This window comes from Artemia sp. Qi Xiang Cuo, chromosome 16, assembly GCF_049724085.1.
Source record: "Artemia sp. Qi Xiang Cuo chromosome 16, ASM4972408v1, whole genome shotgun sequence".
In the NCBI taxonomy this organism is placed as follows: domain Eukaryota; kingdom Metazoa; phylum Arthropoda; class Branchiopoda; order Anostraca; family Artemiidae; genus Artemia; species Artemia sp. Qi Xiang Cuo.
In genome coordinates, this window is record NC_142809.1 from 2081751 (window position 1) to 2103558 (window position 21808).

The 21808-nt window shown below is 33.6% G+C and overlaps 1 protein-coding gene across 1 annotated transcript in view; it reads left to right on the forward strand.

Moving 5' to 3' along the window:
• Nucleotides 1-21808, forward strand: part of Rim (Rab3 interacting molecule) — a 555972-nt gene that overhangs the window by 390441 nt on the left and 143723 nt on the right. Inside the window, exons 10-11 of the mRNA XM_089102610.1 lie at nucleotides 1337-1502; nucleotides 6155-6238. Coding sequence (XP_088958736.1) covers nucleotides 1337-1502; nucleotides 6155-6238 — 250 coding nt within the window. The remainder of the gene's footprint in view (nucleotides 1-1336; nucleotides 1503-6154; nucleotides 6239-21808) is intronic.

The window sequence follows — 21808 nt, forward strand, 5'->3', positions numbered from 1 at the left end:
TTTAGGGGGGGGGGTTAAGAAATAGGACTGAGAGTTTTGCATCATTAGTAAATTCGAGTTATTGGAGCATGAACTTACATTATTTGTCCACCGACGGATAATTTTACAGGTTTCATTTAAACAATGCAAGGACATTTCAAGGACATTCAAGAGTTCATTTGAGTTCATTTCAAGGACAAATCACATTTGACCGAACATGTGATATACTATGTCGGTTGATAAACTATTGGAAACTAGCAAAATACTGTGCCTATTTTCTGATGAGGCAAATTGACACCAACATAATTTTTTTCTTTTTTTAATAGGATTCCCTTGAAGGAATTTTATATATAAGCTTCAAATCAGTAGAAACATGCTCTTTGATTAATGCTTAGGGGGATAATGTCCCAGTCTACTGTTTTGCATATTGGGGATCTCTTGGTTGAGAAACATTTTTGTTTATATACATTAGGGTACCCTTGCCCTTGGGATTAACGATTCTAAGCTTCAAACCAACAGAAAAAAAGTTTTTTTTGCTCTTTTTTTTAAATTTATGTTCGCTTCGGATTTCAGATATTTATCGATAGTGATTTATGGTCGTTTTACGCTTTAAATATTACTCGACTTTAAATCTGCTCGTCTTTGGTTTAATGTGGCACTTTACTTTTCTCTGATAATTTTTTTTGTGGAAAAAAAATTAAATTAATTTCTGGTCACTTTTAATTGACATAATCTTTTTGGTTAATAAAAAAATATTTTAAAATCTTTTTCAATCTATCGTAATATAGAACTTTATTACATTATATTCCGAGAAGTATGAACTGTGTAAAGTTTTTTATTAATAAAAATAGATATTTTATAGTATTTTTAGATACATTTTTAAATTATATATGTATTTATACTTATATAATAACATTTATAATATACGAACAATGTTTTTACACTCCTAAATAAATATAATTATAAATTACAAAATTACAATTGCTAAAATTATTAGATTATTGTTTGTCTCAAAACTTTATTTATTCCACTTTTTTCAGCGAAAAGTCAAAAAGACGGACTAGGGCTATAGCGAATACGTTAGAGCCCCGTTGGAATCAAACATTTCTGTATTCGCCAGTTAGAAGAGCAGACCTTAGAGTTCGCTCTTTAGAAGCGAACTCTATAGATATTTTATAGTATTTTTAGATACATTTTTAAATTATATATGTATTTATACTTATATAATAACATTTATAATATACGAACAATGTTTTTACACTCCTAAATAAATATAATTATAAATTACAAAATTACAATTGCTAAAATTATTAGATTATTGTTTGTCTCAAAACTTTATTTATTCCACTTTTTTCAGCGAAAAGTCAAAAAGACGGACTAGGGCTATAGCGAATACGTTAGAGCCCCGTTGGAATCAAACATTTCTGTATTCGCCAGTTAGAAGAGCAGACCTTAGAGTTCGCTCTTTAGAAGTAACTGTATTTGACTACGACAGATATGAAGCTAGTCATTACATCGGAGAGGTAAGCTTTCTTCTTTTCCCAAGTTGAGTTGTCTTTGGATTTTAATTAGAACAACGAAGGTACTTTCAGTGAAAGGAAACCATATATTGTCAACCCTCAAAAATATGACCATCATAGTCATAATTAACAAGAGCATAGTAATTTCGGTACTTATTTAGTATCCGTTAAACACTTGAGAAGTTAATTTTGGTTAATGCTAACGAAATAAAACAAAGCATGATAAAAATATAATAGTTTAGAAACAAATTTGGACTATATATATGCACATTAGGGGGAGGGGGTAAAGCATAGCATATATTAAATGCATAGCCCAACCTAACCTGGGCACCTATTTTTGGTCCCTTTAACCCAAAAAAAACTAAAGTTTAAATATTGTTCACAGAGTGAGCAATACCTCACTAGGCAGCAAAAACCTGTTTTTCAATAAGATCTTTGAAATTTCGATTCTGTTCTTCTCGCGTGTTTACCGGATACTAAATAAGCACCGTATTTTCCATTATATATAATGTAATTTATAACTTACAATTCCTTTATACAATACCGAATTTAAATTACTTAAAATGACATTTAAATGGCTATAAAAAGCGAGAATAGTGTAAAAATATGCTCTTGATTTGATTTTTAACTGAATGAATTTCCTTGTTTCCTGTGGTTTGGATTCCTTGAAGTAATTGATTCTAGGATTGTTTTAATTTTTGTTTTAGTATTAATGACCAGGCATTTTACTGTATGTCTTATTTTATATTTTTGCATGTGCTTTGCTGAGAACGGTCCTTGGATATAGAACCGAAATATTCATTTACGGGTTAAAATAATTCACATCTTAGATTAATCCCCATATTTCGTAAAGTCCCATATTTATCTTCCTAATATTTTGATAATTCTCAAATGAGATGTATCCCCTCTCCTGAAGTGCAAACAGCCTAGGCCTATACAAAAGGACACAAGCGGAAACTAAAGCATATAGGTTCCTTCACATTGAAGGAACCTATGCCTTTTAAATCTTGAATCTATGCCTCTTAAATCCCTACCTGCTTACAGAAATGGTCCAGTCCGTATTTTCTGCGGTAAAATTAATAGGTCAATAATTAAATAAAAAAAATTCATAATGAATCTCCGTAATAAAAAAAAGGACAGGAAGTTAAAGTAATTGACACGTGGCTGGGACAAGTTAATGCGTTGCATCATCACAAGTGCTTTTGTACTACAAGGCTGACCAGTGATTAAAAAAAAAAAAAAAAAAAAAAAAAAAATGTTGGAGTGCTGCCAAAAGCATAGAAAAATATTTTATCTAACTTCCATTCAGATTAAATAGACTTTTCCCGGAAATTCTCATAATCAAGATTCATTGAGTAAATTTCTGACTTTGATTCAGTAGACTTGGCAAGTAATCTTTTTTTTTATAATTTACGCCGGTACGAAGCAATGTGCCTTTTTTGTTGGGGGGGGGTATTATTCAGGAAGAATTACAGTAGTCTTGTAGTCATTCAGTAGTCTTAGCAAGTAATCTTTTATTATAATTAATTTAAAAAGCTTTTTCCACAAAATAAGTTTTCAAAGAAAAGTAAAGAACTCCATTAAACCAAAAATGAGCAAATATAAAATCAAATAATCTACCAAGTGTGAAACTACCATAAATCAGCATCGATAAATAAATGAAGCCCAAAACGAACAGAAATTACAATAAATAACCGAGTCAAACTCAAAACGAGCAGAAATTGACATGAGTAGGGCTCAAAACCCCCTATGCCTTCCCAAGGTCAGAACATAATTTGCACTTTACTCAAAAAATATAAATGTTTTAACTTCTATAACTTTAGTAAATCAAATAATATTGACATTTTGATTAATAAATATCAGTATATGTATATTAAACTGACAGTGCACATTCATTTGTATTTTTTTCAGTAAAGCACAAATTGTGTTCTGGCCTTGGGAAAGCCAGTCATCCTCAAAAACATAATTTCTATCTGGGAATCAACTACGTTGAACAAAATGGCTATCTCAAAATTTTGATTGGTTGTGTGTTGGGAAAAGGTGGGCGTGTAAGGGGTGTTAGTTGTCATCCAATCACTTTTGACTATTAAAAGGGGCACTAGCCACTCTCAATTTCCAATCGAGTGAGCCATTTTCGAAGTTTCTACGACAACTCATTCGATACGAAGTGCCCTGGTCTAAAGAAAAAAAAATAATAAATAATACATTTTGCCAGCATCGTTCTTCACTTAGGCAGCGCGATTGCGCTTGAAGACTTATGGCCTATTTGCAACATTATTAAGTACGCTCTGATTACGCCACTACGATTCAATGTGCCTTTTTTTGCTGGGGAGGGGGTGTAATTCAGGAAGAAGCCAAAAAACTTGGAACTATGATATTGAGGGCATCATAAAAGGCTTGATATTTTAGAGTGGGCATAGATCGGAAGGCTCTCGGAAAAAAATGGGAAGGCAGCAAAGAATAGTTGTTCCCCCTTGTTGAAGGTATTGTCCCAGGAGGGCTCTGGGAATCAAATTTGCTTAAGTATATTTGCATAAATCCCTGTTTTAATTTGCAAACCAATTAGCATAAGAACTATTTAGTTACTAAATTAAATTATTTACTAAATTTTTTTATAGTATTTACTAAAGGGTGTTCATGCTTCTTAGCTTAGTTACCAATTATAACTTAAGTAGGCTGGTTGCGACCGATTACAAGTCATAGAAAATACTTAAAACTAATCCATAAAGAGAAAAAATAAATAATCCTAAAACGTGTCTGTATAATTTCTTTGTGGTCCTGTCCATTTTAAATGGCAAACGTTGCCAATTGCAGTAATGCCAAAGCCTATGCAGGCTTCCCTTCTCACAAAACTTATTAAAAGGCTTCATAGCTTCGTCCCAGCTTTTCCATTATATTTTTTAGTACTCCAAGTATTGAAAGTGCCTTCGTTTCTTATTATGGAATTTCTTTAATATTGACATATCGATTGTATATTCTTAATAAACAGTAAGATAAACTTCCTAGACGCTGAAAACAAATTGTACTATACACATTTATTTTATATTTGTTATTTTAAAAAATAAAAGTTAAAACACAATCTCAAATTGCTGAATTTCCAGGGATTAATATCATTATAAATATTGAGTTTTTTTCATTAGTTCTTTCCAGTCATTTTGATTATTATAGTGATTTATTTTGGTACTTTCCCATTATTTGGGCACTTCTAAAAAGTCAAGTTTGGTTAATGCTAATGAAATAAAATAAAATAAGATGAATATACAATATTTTATAAACAAATTTGGGCTATATATTTGCACATCAGGGGGGGGGGGTAAAACATTGCATATATTAAATAAAATAAATGCATAACCTAACCAAACCTAGGTACCTCCCCCCCCCCCTAACACCCAAAAATCAACAGTTTAAATATCTTTTAAACAATGAAAACCACGCTATGGATTGCATTACTCTGAAGCCGTCTATTGAATTAACCCGTCAAAAACGGGTTTTTCATGACTGGTTTCCTTGAAGGTCCTCATATAATGGGAAAGTACCTTTATTTGTGTTTGAAGTCAATGTTTTGAAAAAAAAGGACACTGTCCAAAATAAAAATATTTTCAATAAAAGGCAAATGAGGCAATAGGCTTTAGAATTTAAAACGGTTAGAGGAGGGGGAAGGGACCAGTAGCTGAACTCCTGTTTGAAGTAATTTTCCTCGTTTTAAGTTTGACCTGAATAGTCAATTTCATTTTTTATAGTTTTAAGAGTTATTTATTCATCTACATCAGTGTCTATTATCTATATGTTTAATAAGATCATTTATCTTAGTTCCTGTTCGTTTTGAGTCTCAATTATTCTTTTATTGTAATTTCTGGTCGCCTAGAGTTTGAACTATTATAAACTTTATCTCTGCTGTTCTTAAGTTTGAAATGGCTCTTTACTTTTCTTTAAAAGCTTCATTTTTGGACATTTTTTTAAAATGAATAATAAAAAATGGTTTTTTTTTTATACTTGTTTTGGAGAAGTAAATACAATCCTCACCCCTCTAGTTTTGCACTATCTATAATTAAGCAGTATACTGTGCAGAATAGTGTAAATAAATTCCTAATTTTTGCTCGCTGACGCTTAGGGGGGGAGGGGGTTAAAATCTAAAGTTTGACGTTTTGTCACAGTTGTTTAAGAAAGACGGCTCAAACACAAGGGCCATTGAATTTGAGAGGCGTATTAAAAAACTTTAAGACTTTAGCGCAAAGAGCCAAGGTTGAAGAAGAGACAGCCCCCCTCATATATGGAATGCTTTCTGTTCGTTTTATGCTTTAATATTGCTCCTTACTTTTAATGGAAATAAATTTTTGTTTTTTAATTTTATAGTAATATAGTAGGCAAAGGCTAAAAAACAGAAATAACTTTCAGTGGATAAAAACCCCGAATGAAATGCAATGTTTTAAAACCTAAACACTATCTTCAAAACTATCTCTGCATCAGGTTATTTTTTCCGAGGAGTATGTAAAAATTAAAAAAAAAAAGACCACCACTCATTTAGTCATTAATCAATAAATTATGCCTCCAAAATATGTTCTTTTGAAGTTTAGGCCTATAGTACAAGTCTTTTTATGGGCAAGCCTTTAAAACCATCTTAAAATGAAAGATATGATCATTAAATCAATTTTCAGGTTGTTATCGAGCTTTCTTCAGCCCTTCTGGACGGAGAGCCAGAGTGGCATTATCTGACCGCATGCGAGGACTCCATAAATCAGGTATATTACTTTTATTAGCAAGTTTATTTCATGTTATTAATTGACTGTAAGATTTTAAAAAATTATTTTCAGAGTTACAAAGACAAAACTAAATTGAGTATACATATGAGTAGAATGTGGTACCCTGTCAGAACGGTAACTCCAGATCCCCAAAAGCTCAATTCCCTCCGTGCAATCGCTCACTTCCCTCCCCCTCGCAAAAAGTGGGTTGCATGTATCTGTTGTTTGATTCTAAATATGCCACTATTGAACATTATAGAATTAGCTCTATTCTGACTTTTAGAAGAAAAGGCGCAGCAACACATTTTTATAAGCATTTTAAATTGTATTTTTATGTGTGGGAGCAGAGGTGGTTTTAGGGGGGAGATAAGGCATTTTCCCCGGGCGTAGAAATTTTGGGGAAGCAGTATTTCAAACAAATAATCTAACGGTCAGAATCATTTTATAATTTTTTTTTTTATTAAAACAAAATAGAGGGCGCAGATGGCAATATTTTCTTAGTAAATGATAAAATTTGTTGAAATTTTGTCTGAAATTTTTGAAAGACAGTGGAGGGGGGTGCTAATAAAGATTTTGTCCCTGGTGCAAAAGAGGCCAGAACCGCCACTGTTTGGTAGTGAGCACCAAATGGGTTACTTTTGGTATTTTTTGCTCCATTCTAAAAATGTAGGCATTTTCTAAAAATTGACAACTTTCAAACAAAAGAAGGATACCGCTCTGTTTATTTATTTGTAATTTTGATGTTGATGAAGCTGCTGTTTTTCAACATGAAAAGGGTGCATTCAAATTTTGGAATAATGCTTTCATCCTTGCATCACGTGAAGTCCTGCTAAAATAGTGTTTTTATGGCGCAAAAAAAATTATTGTAATGAAAAGTTGATAAAAGCTGTTATGACGAAAAATTCACAGGCTAGAATTTAACTTGGTGGGTTTAAGAGATATGAATTTTCGTTGGAGATAGACAAAATTCAAGGAATCCGTACGTTCATCTCATTTCTGGGAAAAACATATTTTTCTCTGCCCATGTTTTGTGAATACTGGACCTTGAAAGGCTTAAACGACAACCATAAAGAGGAATATTTTCATGCTGAGTTGTCAAATACGGTGACAATTTAAGGGACAAATTTCTCTTGGCTCACAATTCTTTGAATTAGGGTCTCATTTCAAAAGAACTAAGAAATGGAAAGGGCTATATGATTTTTTTTTTCTGATAACCATCGACTAAGGCCTAAAGTGTTGTAAATAGGATAGTCATTTGGGCACAGATTTCATGGCCGGTCATTTGCATTACGTTTGTCAAGTTCTTTAAGCAAATAATGACGAAAACCCTACTGCCTTTCCATCATAAAAACAAACAACAAGTAATATAATAGGGAATTTCTTAGACGGTAAACTTCCTCAAACTTCAAATGAAAATTTCGGCCCTATATCCAAGGGCCAAAGACAGATGATTTTTTTTTTTCACGGGGGAAATTGATTGCTCAGAAAATGAGCAATCTATTGATTACTCAAAAACGTGACATAAATATAACGTTTTTAGGAACGAAACATCCATGGCAACCCTGCCAAGACATTGGTACTGCCATTACTGATTTTTCACGTACTCCCCCCCCCCCCAGGCTTTAATACACCTTTGTAGGTTTGGAACCTCTGATGTACACACATAATCAAGTTAGGGAGACATGTTAAAGTTAATTCAGGTGTTTTGTTCAAATAATTATCAAGAGTTTGCTGCACACCACCTTGTTGTCAATAATTGGTAAGATTTCTATAACGCAATGTATTTTTTTTTCAATCCCCCTCCTTACTGGAGATAGTCATAATACATTGCGATTGTTTTTTCCATTGATATGAACAAAATTATGAAGATGCATGAAGGCTTCATTCGTATTTCTTATTAACTAAATTTTTTTTTTCAACTGAAAGTAAGGAGCAACATTAAAAATCAAAACGACCGGAATTTATTCTGTATATGGGGAGGCGTTCCCTCCTCATTTCCTCACTCTTCAGGCGGAAGCTTTCATTAGTTTGTAAAAGCTTCTTATTCTAATTAAACGGGCCTTGTGTTTCAGCAATCGTTTTTAAGGAATTGAGTCAAATATTCAAAAATTAGGGTACAGAGTGAGGAACTGAGGAGTGGGAAGCCCACTCATATATGAAATAATCTCTATTTGTTTTGAGTTTTAATGTTGCTTCTTACTTTCATTTGTAAAACTTGTTTATGGTATTTTATTTCTGATCATTTTCAAATCACGTCGGAAAATCTACCTCCCCCTTCCATGGAAAATTCTCTCCAGAAACTTTCCATCCCGTGAAAAATCCCCCTTTAGAAAATTCACCTCCCAACCCCAAAAAAATCGTATATTTCCCAAATGCAAACACTATATGTAAACAATTGGCAAAACTTAGCCTTTTCTCCAGGGGCAATGGGGGTCTTGTCATCGTCAGAGGCGTAATTATTGGACCTTTCAACTATACTGACTCAAATGACTATCTCATAATTTTGATCGGATGTATTTGGGGGAAAAGGAGTGTGGGGGAGTTAGTTGCCATTCAATCTTTTTGGTAAATAAAAATGTCACTGGAACTTTTAATTTTCGTTCGAACAAGCCCTTTTCCAGTGTTCTAGTACCATTGGCTCGATACGATCACCCTGTAAAAAAAAATGCTAATATACTAAGTCTGCTAATATGCTAATATGCTGATATGCTAAGTCTGATGGTGTGATTTTCATTAAGACCACTTGACTTTTTGGTCGTGTTTCTACTTTCTACCCTTTTGCGAAAATTAGGCAAGTTTTCTCAAGCTCGTAGCTTTTGATGGGTAGCCTAACTTAAAACTGAATAAATTTCACATAATTTTAATCAACATGAAAATTCAATTCTTTTGCCGTATTAATTATTATCAAGCTCACTTTTTTTAATTTTGGATATTATTGGACCGAGTCGTTCTTTATTTACAGTCCGTTAACATGAACTGTTTGATAAGATATATAAAACTCTACAGTTCTCCACTTGGCTCAAACCTTTGTGAATTTGAGTTATCAAAGGTCAAGGACATGACCCCTATACTAAGGATCTACGCCAACCATGCCGCCGTAGTTTCCTCCAAAACCATTAAACGATCTAGTTGTTGACACCAATTAATATTTCTTGATTTTATTTTGTCGTTGATATTGAACGCGTAGTTCATTCTCTTATCTAAACAGAAAGGATACTCTATGGACATGAGGCTCTGGTATGAGAATCCCAAGAATTTTTAATTTTCTAACAACTCTTATTGCTCCATTCTTTTCGCCTTAGCTCCAATTGGCACGTCGTTCTAAAGCCATTTATATTCCATATAAACGCGTTTCTCATATCTGATTGTCACATATCCAACCTGGAAGAGCCGGGGCTATTCACTGCTGTCACGTTTGAAATAGCTGTAAATGGTATCTGATCTCTTTCTCCTTATTGCCTGCAATACTTTTATTAATGCAATTCTGGATTTTAAGGAAATTTTTGTGTTGCACTATGCAGTAGCGGTTTTAGGCCTAGTAACCAGGGGGAGGGGGGGGCAAGTTACCTTAATAGGAGTGTAAAAATATAAAATATCTCTCAAAAAAGACAAAAAAAAACAATTGTCTAGGTATTATTTACTTTAGTTTAGCATGAATTAGTTTAGTTGACCTAAAATAGAATTTATATTGTTAAGAATAACGATTTTCTGTATTTATATTAATTATTTTACAGCTTTGTTTTATTTTCTTTTTTTTTTAGTTTTTGAGCTGCTTTAAACTTCACTAGAATTTAATTAAGATCATGCAGTTTGTTTGATCTTACAACAACAAACTGAAAAATAATATCACAAGACTAATTAAGTTTCAAACAGTTTGTGGTAAGTAAAGAGTGACTCGGCCCAATAGTAACCGAAGACCTTAAAAAGAAATATTGATAACAATTAGTAAATCAGCTGAATTGGCCTTTTATGCTGATTCTAAATATGTGAAATTCATTAAGTTTAATGTTACCCAGTAAAAAGAATGAGCCTGAGAAAATTTGTCTGGTTTGAAGTAGGGAAACATCCCCAACAATGCAGCAATCTCAATGAAAATTTCAATATCAGGTTCAGCCTATCAGAAAACCTACTGTAGATGTTTTAAGCTTCCATCTGCAAAAATGTGGAATTTTGTATTTTTGGCCAAAAGAAAGATAACAGATGTGTATTTATTTGTTAGTTTTTCCTATTTCTTTTTCTTTTTCATGGTATTGAACCAATGGTCCTAGAAGACCAGGAGAAGGCTTAATCGAACGGAAATTAAAAATTTGTTCTTTACTCGACCGCTCAACTTTTTGTCCCTATTCCTTAAACACAAGCACAAAGGCCGTTGCATTTGAATTAGAAGTATTTTTAAAGCACTTTAAGACTTTAGTGTAAAGAGTGAGTGACGAGGAAAGGAGCACTCCCCTCATATACGAAATAGGTTCTCTCTCTTTTTTTAAGTTTTAATTTAGATCCTTACTTTCATCTGAAAAACTGGTTTTTGCTGATTAGCTTTGATTTTTAGTGCCTTCCCAATCTATAATTCGTCTGGTAAAGAAACAAATATGATTTTTTTACTCTTGCGTTTTTTTTGTTTGTTTTTTTTGTTGTTTTTTTTGCTGAATTGGGAAAATGGGTTAAGTAACACTGCTGCATCGACAGATATGGAGTTTCTAGCCCCTTGGATGCTATTCAAAGAAGAACTGAGCCGTTTCAAAAACGGTCAAATTTTGATTCTACTTTCCTATATGTCTTTCTATAGGCTTGTCGTTGGTTGAGAGAGAAAATTCATTTTTATTAAATATCAATATTCACAAAAAAAAACATATCAAACAGACCTACCACTTGAAAATCTATACAGATTTGTTTGTGGCAGGACTCACTATTTTACTCACTCATATATATATTTAAAAAAACTTGCTCACATATATATTGAAAAAAAATAATAATGCAATCATATAAATAAATAAGAAATAAACCTCATGGGAACCGCGAACCAATCCTTACACAAGACAGAAGACCGAATGCAGCCCCCCCCCCCTCAGCCATCCCTATTTATTAAGAAATTCTTTAACCTATTTTTAAAAGAGGGCACACTCTCAGCCATCTTAGTGCTTTCCGGAAGTCTGTTCCATACTGAAACACCTACATGCCTAAATACAAAACTAGACCTAGCAGTGTGTAATCTCATGTACTAGGTCCTCAGAATTCCTTGTATCATAAGAATGGTACGCAGAATTCGATAACAAAACATCACAAAAATAATTAGGTGTTAATTTATTTAAACACTGATACACAAAAATACCGGTCTGATATTCCCTCAACTGCCCAACATTTAAAATAATAAAATGGTGATAACAATCCATTGTACTTTCACAATTTTCAAAATCACTGAGCAGGCGCAGTGCTTTATTCTGCACAATTTGTGAAACCAATCAATCCAATTTCCTTTTATCCCTAAATCTGACATCCTATCTAACAACAGCTCAAAATCAACAGTATCAAAATCTTTCTTAAAATCAATAAAAATAGTTAAAGGAGTAGAGCCGCTCTCGAATACATTTTTCAAAACATCAAGAAGGTGGTGCACTGCATGACTAGTAGAATTAGATTTTCGGAATCCAAATTGCGTGTCACATAAAAACCCAAGAGAATTAAGGCAGGAATATAGTTTCTTCTGAACAACCTTGTCAAATATTTTTGAGAACAGTGGCAGAATCGATATAGGTCTCCAGTTTGACATTTCTCTTTTGTCACCACCTATAAAGGTGGTGACAAAAGTTTTGCTTGTTTTAAAGCATCTGGGAACTGACCTCTTTCCATAGATAGGTCCACCAAGTATAGAAGACAAGGCAAAAGGTAAGCGGCGACATCCTTAAATACGTTAAGGGTAAGACCGTCAATTCCTGCTGAATTCGATTTTATTGCTTTCAGTGCGTCGTTGAGATTAGACTGAGTACACTTTACGAATTTCATGGAACGACATTCCCCATGGTCATCAATAAACAGCTTATTTTTATACCCATGGTCAGCAACATCATTTTTAACATCAATTCCAACATTTGAAAAATATTGACAAAATTCATCACTAACATCTTTCTTACTTTTAATTTGTTGTTCAGCAACTACAAGTTCATACACTGGATCTATAATGTTATTACTGCGTAGTGCCTCGTTTATCACTTGCCAAGTTTCCTTAACATGACCGGTTTTACCACGAAATTTCTCTGAATAATAATGTGTCATTGATGACCTTCTGAGGGAATTCACATTGTTCCGAATTTTCCTAAATTCTTCAAGGTTTTGTTGCGTTGGAGAATCAAGGTACAACCGATAAAGTCTGTTCCGTTCACAAATTTTGTCTAAAATTTTATTCGTCACCCACGGTTTCCTTGGGACATTTTTCTTCTTACGAATAACCTTCACGGGGCAACACTTATTATAAATAGGTGACAATATTTTTTAAAAAGTGTCAAACGCCGCCGATGCGTTTTCTTTTTAATTCATAACTTCCTCCCAAGAAACTATACTTATCTCTTCTTGAAACTGTTTAAGATTTTCGGCTTAAGATCCCTAACTGTCGTTTTCTCCATTTTAAAAACTTTTTTTCCAGTGTCCCGAATTACGCACGCCAAAGGAAGATGGTCAGAACCTGGACATGATCACGTCGCAATAACTTTTCGGTATAAGATTCGCCGATAAATAAATATTATCAATAGGGTAGCCGACTGACTAGTAATCCGTGTCGGTATCTCTGCTAGCGAAAAAATTGTGCGACAACATAAGATTAAAAAAAATCAAGGTTAGAACTACTTAAATTAAGAAGATTAAAATTTAAATCACCAATAAAAACCCGATCCAATTTCGTCGCCGCTGTATCGGAAATAAACTTATCAAAATCACAAAAAAAAATCCTCTGGATTAGCACAAGGTGGCCGGTATACTAAACAAACTAAGAACTTTTTCTTCTCCGAAACTTCAATCTCAATAGAAAAAGTTTCGATCTTACCTACAATCCAACAATTTAAATCCTTCTTTACTGTGTATCTTATTTTATCCTTAATCATAAATGCAAGTCCAACCCGCATCATAGAATTTCTTGATTTTGAAACCAGCTGGTACCCTGGAAAAGTATATGATGGGAGAAAGCTATCCTGTGTAAGAATTAATTAAAAAAAACTTTCCTAAAAATAATTTTTTCAAATAAAATTAATGGCCATTTTAAAATTAACCTATGGAGATACAAATACTTGTTAAAATTAAAACTCAAAACGACCAGAAATTACTATTAAAGAATACATAAAAACCGAAATGAGCAGAAATTAAATAAACAATCATAGCAAAAAACAAACAACAAGTAATAATATAAATGAATAAATAGATCTTAAAGCGATTAATGCTTAGATTGAATATGAAAATCAAGCTTAAAAAGAAAACAAATATTTTGCTATTAAAGTATAAATGAAACTTAAAACGAACAGAAATTGAATAAACAATCATTGCGAACAAACATACAATATATATTAATGTAAATGAATAAATCAATCTTAAAACAAGTGAAACTTAAATTGAATATGCAAATCAAGTTTGAATCGAATAAAAAAACTACAAACAAGAGTTTGGGTATCGTCTCACTGCAGAAGCCTAAAACCTACTGCGTCATTGGCGCTTTACTGAAAACAATTCTTTGAAATATTTTTAACTTTTGTAACTTTAATAAATAAAAAATTAATTAAGATTTTAAGGAATAAATTTCACCATACTAGTATCCAACTGACAATGAACATTTTTTTTCAGTAAACTCATTTGATTTTTTTTCATTAAATCACAGATTATATTTTGGATTTTTGAAAAAATAGGGGTTTAGAATACTGTATACGCTAATTTTTGCTTGTTTCTATTTTGTGTCAAATATTTCCTTTAATTTTTTGGGTTTCATTTTGGGTTCGTTTTCGGTTTCATTTATTTATTGATACTGATTTGGGGTAGTTGTATGCTTGGTAGATAATATGATAGTCCGGACGCCAGGTGTTGAAAATGTGAACCATTAAAATTCTTTTTAATTCATAACTTCCTCCCAAGAAACTATACTTATCTCTTCTTGAAACTGTTTAAGATTTTCCGGCTTAAGATCCCTAACTGTCGTTTTCTCCATTTTAACAACCTTTTTACCAGTGTCCCGAATTACGCACGCCAAAGGAAGATGGTCAGAACCTGGACATATGATCACGTCGCAATAACTTTTCGGTATAAGATTCGCCGATGAATAAATATTATCATTAAGGGTAACCGACTGACTAGTAATCCGTGTCGGTATTTCTGCTAGCGGAAAAAAATTGTGCAACAACATAAGATTAAAAAAAATCAAGGTTAGAACTACTTAAATTAAGAAGATTAAAATTTAAATCACCAATAAAAACCCGATCCAATTTCGTCGCCGCTGTATCGGAAATAAACTTATCAAAATCACAAAAAAAAATCCTCTAGACTAGCACAAGGTGCCCGGTATACTAAACAAACTAAGAACTTTTTCTTCTCCGAAACTTCAATCTCAATAGAAAAAGTTTCGATCTTACCAACAATCCAACAATTTAAATCCTTCTTTACTGCGCATCTTATTTTATCCTTAATCATAAATGCAAGTCCACCCCGCATCATAGAATTTCTTGATTTTGAAACCAGCTGGTACCCTGGAAAAGTATATGATGGGAGAAAGCTATCCTGTGTAAGAATTAATTTAAAAAAACTTTCCGAAAAATAAGTTTTTCATAAAAAATTAAAGGCCATTTTAAACTTAAGCTCAGGAGATACAAATACCTGTTAAAATTCAAACTCAAAACGACCAGAAATTACTATTAAAGAATAAATGAAACCCAAAACGAACAGAAATTAAATAAACAATCATAGCAAAAACATACAACAAGTAATAATATAAATGAATAAATAGATGTTAAAGCGAGTAATGCTTAGATTGAATATGAAAATCAAGCTTAAAACGAAAATAAATATTTTGCTATTAAAGTATAATGAAACTTAAAACGAACAGAAATTAAATAAACAATCAATGCGAACAAACATACAATATATATTAATGTAAATGAATAAATAAATCTTAAAACGAGTGAAACTTAAATTGAATATGCAAATGAACTTTGAATCGAATAAAAAAACTAGAAACAGGAGTTTGGGTATCGTCTCACTGCAGAAGCCTAAAACCTACTGCGTCATTGGCGCTTTACTGAAAACAATTCTTTGAAATATTTTCACTTTTGTAACTTTAAGAAAACAAAATTAATTAAAATTACAAGGAGTAAATATCAGCATATGTACATTAAACTGACAATGCACATTTTTTTTCAGTAAATTCATTTGAATTTTTTTTCAGTAAAGTACAAATTATATTCTGGCTTTTAGAAAGCATAGGGTTTAGAACCCTACTCACATTAATTTATGCTCGTTTTGAGTTTGACTCTAATATTTATTTTAATTTTTTGAGTTTCATTTTGGGTTCGTTTTGGGTTTCATATATTTATTGATACTGATTTGGGGTAGTTGTATGCTTTGTAGATTATATGATAGTCCTGACGCCAGGTGTTGAAAATGTGAACCATACCACGACGGAATGGGGCTGCTACGAGTATTAGCCTACCCTCCACGCCCTATATTCAACATGTGGATTCAGAAATACCAATGGCACTTGCTTGCGAGTAGTGGAACACTCCGAAACTAGACGTTTTATTATATTTTGGTGTTTCATGCAAAAAAATGCATGTTCCACAAAGTATGAGGTGCAGTTTTCCGCTCAAATAGAAATGCCTAGAAGCCATAGAATATAACAAATTAACACGATTAGTTACAAAAAATCGCAGAGTTAAAAAAATGGTAAAACTATATGAGTCTTGAACAGTCTTGGAAAGTATAAACAAAATCAAATTGAATATTAGATATATAATGATATTAATTGTTGAAAGATCCATCACTTCAAGATTTTTTTTCACTGTAATTTTTATTTTTATTTTCAATGCTGTAAGAACTGGAAAATAATAAATTTGTAATATACGAGTAATTTGTTTTCAGTGAAGCACTAATGACACAGAAGGCTTTAGGTTTTTACAGTTAAAGAAGGGGGCAGTATCCAAATTTTGCTTGTAGTGAAACTATATGTGTCTTGACCAATCTTGAAAAGAACTAATAAATTAAACTGAATATTTGATGCATAATGATATTAATTGCTAAAAGCTCATCAGATCAAAATTTTACAGTAATTTTAATATTTATTTTCAATATTAAGTTCAAAAGAAAACATTTGTAATATAATTCGTTTTCAGTAAAGCGCCAATGACGCAGTAGGTTTTAGGCTTCTGCAGTGAGACGATACTAAAACTCTTGTTTGTAGTTATTTTTATTCGATTCAAACTTGATTTGCATATTCAATTTAAGTTTCACTCGTTTTAAGATTTATTTATTCATTTACATTAATATATATTGTATGTTTGTTCGCATTGATTGTTTATTTAATTTCTGTTCGTTTTAAGTTTCATTTATACTTTAATAGTAAAATATTTGTTTTCGGTTTAAGCTTGATTTTCATATTCAATCTAAGCATTACTTGCTTTAAAATCTATATATTCATTTATATTATTATATTAAAATTAAGTACAAAAGAAAACATTTGTAATATATTCGTTTTCAGTAAAGCGCCAATGACGCAGTAGGTTTTAGGTTTCTGCAGTGAGACGATACCCAAAATCTTGTTTGTAGTTATTTATATTCAATTCAAACTTGATTTGCATATTCAATTTAAGTTTCACTCGTTTTAAGATTTATTTATTCATTTACATTAATATATATTGTATGTTTGTTCGCATTGATGTTTATTTAATTTCTGTTCGTTTTAAATTTCATTTATACTTTAATAGTAAAATATTTGTTTTCGTTTTAAGCTTGATTTACATATTCAATCCAAGCATTACCCGCTTTAAGATTTATTTACTCAATTATATTAATGCTCGTATGCTTTTTGCCATTACTGTTTATTTATTTTCTGTTCGTTTTGGGTTTCATTTATTCTTTAATAGAAAGTTCTGGTCGTTTTTAGTTTGAATTTTAAAATGTATTTGTATATGCTGATCTTAAGTTTAAAATGGCCTTTACTTCTCTTTGAAAAACTTATTTTTCGGACAGTTTTTTTTTAATCAATTTTTGTTGGTTTTTGATTGCAAAAAGTTTCAAGTTTTTTTTCTTGACTTTAAAAAATGGATCTAGAACTCTCAATTTAAATCGAATGAGGCTTTTTTCAAAGTCTATACTATTACTTCTTTGATAAAAACCTTATATATGAACAATAGACAGCTTGCATAACTTGTGGACAGCGATTGACAACAATGAATAGATTGAAAAAATAGCTCCAATAAGGGGGTTTAGACCATTTCACTTGCTGACACAAAGGGATCACGACTGTTTGGAATTGACCTTAATAGGAATTTGTATGCCAAAGCAATTTTGCCTCTATCACAGAGTATGTATTTTAACCTTATAATTAGATAATTATAATAGATTTCCTATGTGTTCTTCCCATACAAAACCCCTTCCCATAAGTTATAAACCCCCCTTAATAAGTTATGCCCCAGGGCATAACTTACAATGCCTACCCCTGGGCCCTCGTGGGCTGTGTCGGCACCGGAGTTTTTTGTTATCAGAACTTTGAACTATTTTAACAAAATGTCTATCTCAAAATTTTTATCTGATGCATTTAGGGTGTGAAGGAGGGAGAGGGGCTAGTTACCGTTCAATCTTTTTTGACTCTTAAAAAGTGAACAAGAACTTTCAATTTTCAATCAAATGAGCCCTCTCTAAGGTTTATGCGAGCATCCCTTCCATAAGAAATAATATGAAGGATTCGGAGAATCCTTAAATTACAACCCTTGCCCTGAGGGCTTTGGGGGAGTTGTAATCCTCAAAGACCTAATTTCCAGAAATTAAAACTATGTTTAATAAAATGGCTGTCTTAAAATTTTAATTGGATGTGTTTGGGGAAAAGGTGTCGTGAGAGGGGGGGTTAGTCGCCCTCAAATCACTTTCGACCATTACGAAGGGCACTAGCCCTCGGAATTTCCAATCGAATGGGCCTTTTTTGAAGTTTCTACGACTCCGCCTTCTATAAAATCCTTATATGCCCCCAGGGCATAACTTAAAACCCTTGCCCTGAGGGTTGTGGGGGATTATCCTCCTCAAAAACATATTTTCTATTAGAAAATCAACTACGCTGAATGACATTGCTATCTCAAAATTTTGTTTGGATGTGTTTGGGGGAATTAGGGGCGTGGGGGGGGCTTGGTACACACACATTCCTTTCATCTGTTAAAAAGAGTACGATACACATGAGGATAACGTCGTTTGAGTCTGTTTTGATATTTCCCCGATAGCACCTCCTATAAAAACCTTCTATGTCCCCAGGGCAGAACGTGACACTCTTGCCATGAGGGTTCTGGGGGAGTATCCTCCTCAAAAATATATTTTCTATCAGGAAATCAACTACGCTGAACAAAATGGCCATCTCCAAATTTTGATTGGATGTGTTTGGGGGAATGATGAGCGTGGGGGGGGGGGATAGTGGCCCTTCAATCATTTTCTACTATTAAAAAGGGCAATAAATCTCTCAATTTCCAGTCGAATGAGTCCATTTTGAAGCTTCTACGACGACCCCTTCCAGATGAAGTGCCTCTGGGGAAAAAAAAAAAAATAATAAAACATTGGAGCCGTATGGCCTTTACTATAGGCAACGCTACAGCGTTGCCTCTGAAAGATTCGCATATACCCAACATATCAATTTTACCACAACATGAAGTAAGAAGGTTCGACACTTCAGAAAAATTCGACGTGATGCGACAGTTCCACTGACCAATACATAAATCCATATTTGTCACATTAATTACATTACAGTTCATAATATCATCATATCCACTATGCCTCAAGCCTCATCGGCCTAACATTAACTTCAGCTGGATCATTTGCCACGCGAGATAACATTACGTCATCAATACGAAATGGATTATTTCAAGCGACTTCAAATGCGAAGGATTAATACACGAAGCGATTAACATTATTTAACTTCACTGACAACAAATGATTATATGTCCCTGGTTGACGGAGGACAAAACCTATGAATGGAAAACTAATGCTAAACTGCAAAAATAAATGAAAAACCAATGATACGTAACTAAAATTACTACAAGCAGGAATAAACTTATGAAGATATGTTAACTAATAATATATGCAAAAATAACACACACACATCAGAAGATTTCTTCTAGCGACCAGAGCCACCGGGGTGAAGAATCGCTAGTTTTACGAACGAAAATTCAACCTTGGTCGGACCATACACACTTGTTCCCAAATTTATCTCTAGCCGCATTTAAAATATCACGCTTCTTGCGCGTAAGGTTTTCGCACAAAAAAATCCCGCTTTTTGCAAGTTTAGGCTTAGCTTTGAAGATAGACTTTGCAATCTCTTTGTTACCGAGCTTCACTATAACTGGCACTACTCTGTCAGGTCTACTTGTCGGGTTGTTATTCAGGCTCAGTCTATGCACACTAATAAAATCGCAATCGGCAATATTTGCAAGGCCAATTTTTTGCGGATCACACTCCGCATGGTACTGTTTATTTCAACCGTAGCGGGCTGCTTGACACCATTAAATAGAAGCGACTCCAGTTTCCTCTCTCGTTCGAAATCGTCCAGTTTATTTTCTAAACTATGAACTTTTTCTTCAAGTAAACCAATCTGATGAGAGACTCCTTTGAAAGATTTTTCCAGAAGCAAAAATTTGGGGGTGTATTCCACAGTGATTGCATCACAGATTTCAGACACAATAATTTTCGTCGGAAAGTTACCAACCCCTCGTTCATTTGATTTTTCCTGTACCTTGCGCTGAATATCCTTCCTAATGTTTTCTTTCATTTGAGCGGTTTCCTGCTCAGACGCTACCAATTGAGCTCGAAGTCCACTCAAATCAGCAGAAGCGCTGCTGGCAGTTCCGTCCTTATTTGTGCCACTTGGATTTTTAGCTTTTTTCAATGCATCAAGATAAATTTCCGGAAAAGAACGAAGTTCTTCGAGCAATTTTTTTACTCCTTTCATTATTCTCTTGGATGCCTCCTCTTTGTTAATCTCGTAATCTACGAGTTGGCCATCCATGATGAGTTGCTGATCATGCGACCCATAACAGAATACTTGATACTTTGTTGAACCCGTTGTAGTCTTCACCGTCTCAATAATCCTGACTGGCCAAAGGGGATACGCCGCAAATCGTGCTAAAGCTATGTCACCTTCCTTAAACTGGTTAGATGAAGGAACCATTACGAAAATGAATAAACTCACTAAATAAAGACTTACACGCAAGGGGGGCTTTTTGATTCCCCCCACTTTCCAATAAACGCTTTCTAAATATCAAAATTAAAGCTCTGAATCGTAACCACAAGTATTCACAGAATCGAATCAGCAGTACGCCATTACTGGCTGAGTGCCGAGACACGACTGAAACCTTATATGCCCCTGGTGCAAATATTAAAACCTTATACGCCCCTTAAAAACCTTATATGCCCCTGGTGCAAATAAGTTGCAACACATGTCCACGGGTTCTGGGGGGCTGTGTAAACCCGGAGTTTTATTATATAATCTCTGGTCTATTTTGGACAAAATGAAAACCTCTAAAATTACACGCAAGGGGGGCATTTTAATTCCCCCCACTTTCCAATAAACGCTTTCTAAATATTCAAATTAAAGCTCTGAATCGTAACCACAAGTATTCACAGAATTGAATCAGCAGTACGTCTTTACTGGCTGAGTGCTGAGTGATTTTGTATTCGTTGTGTTTTTTTGTTTTTTCTTCTTTTTTCCTTCTCTACACCGTCAGTTGTGTTCTCTTATAAACTATGATGGGCCATAAAGGTTTACTTACTTTTTTTTTTATTCCAATATTCACGGCGCCAGGTACTTCAAAGTATCTGATATGCCGCTATTCATTTACCTCTTTCAATGGCCTCGAGGTTTTAAATGTCTATTGAACCTTCTTTTGAAGGTGTCAACAAAGGGATTTGCAGGGATAATATCCCCAGGAAGATCGTTCCAGATAGAAGTACAACGCCGGATGAAACTATTCCTCCAGTACTCGGTTTTCGGCGTATCCTCCTCTAGATAATTGGACCGAGTTGTGTGCCTTTGTGTCTGCCTTGTCGGTTGGACAAAGGGGGGGAACAATGCGAGAAAGCTGGTCTGAGGGAGGCGAATTCATGTACTTGTAGAAAACAGCCATCCACGCTACATCAAACCTTTCATTTAGAAGCTGGAGCGAGTCATGTGTAGAGGCACAGCCCGCCCTGTTTACCCTATTCTGGATTTTCTGGAGTGTTGCCAACAGCGTTTTCGGAGCACCAACATATAGCGGGCATCCATATTCAGCTATGGGTCTGATGCAAGACTTGTAGAGTGGGATGATCGAGCTTGATGGAAGAAGGTTTTTGCAGCGAAGAGTAACTCCCAGCTTT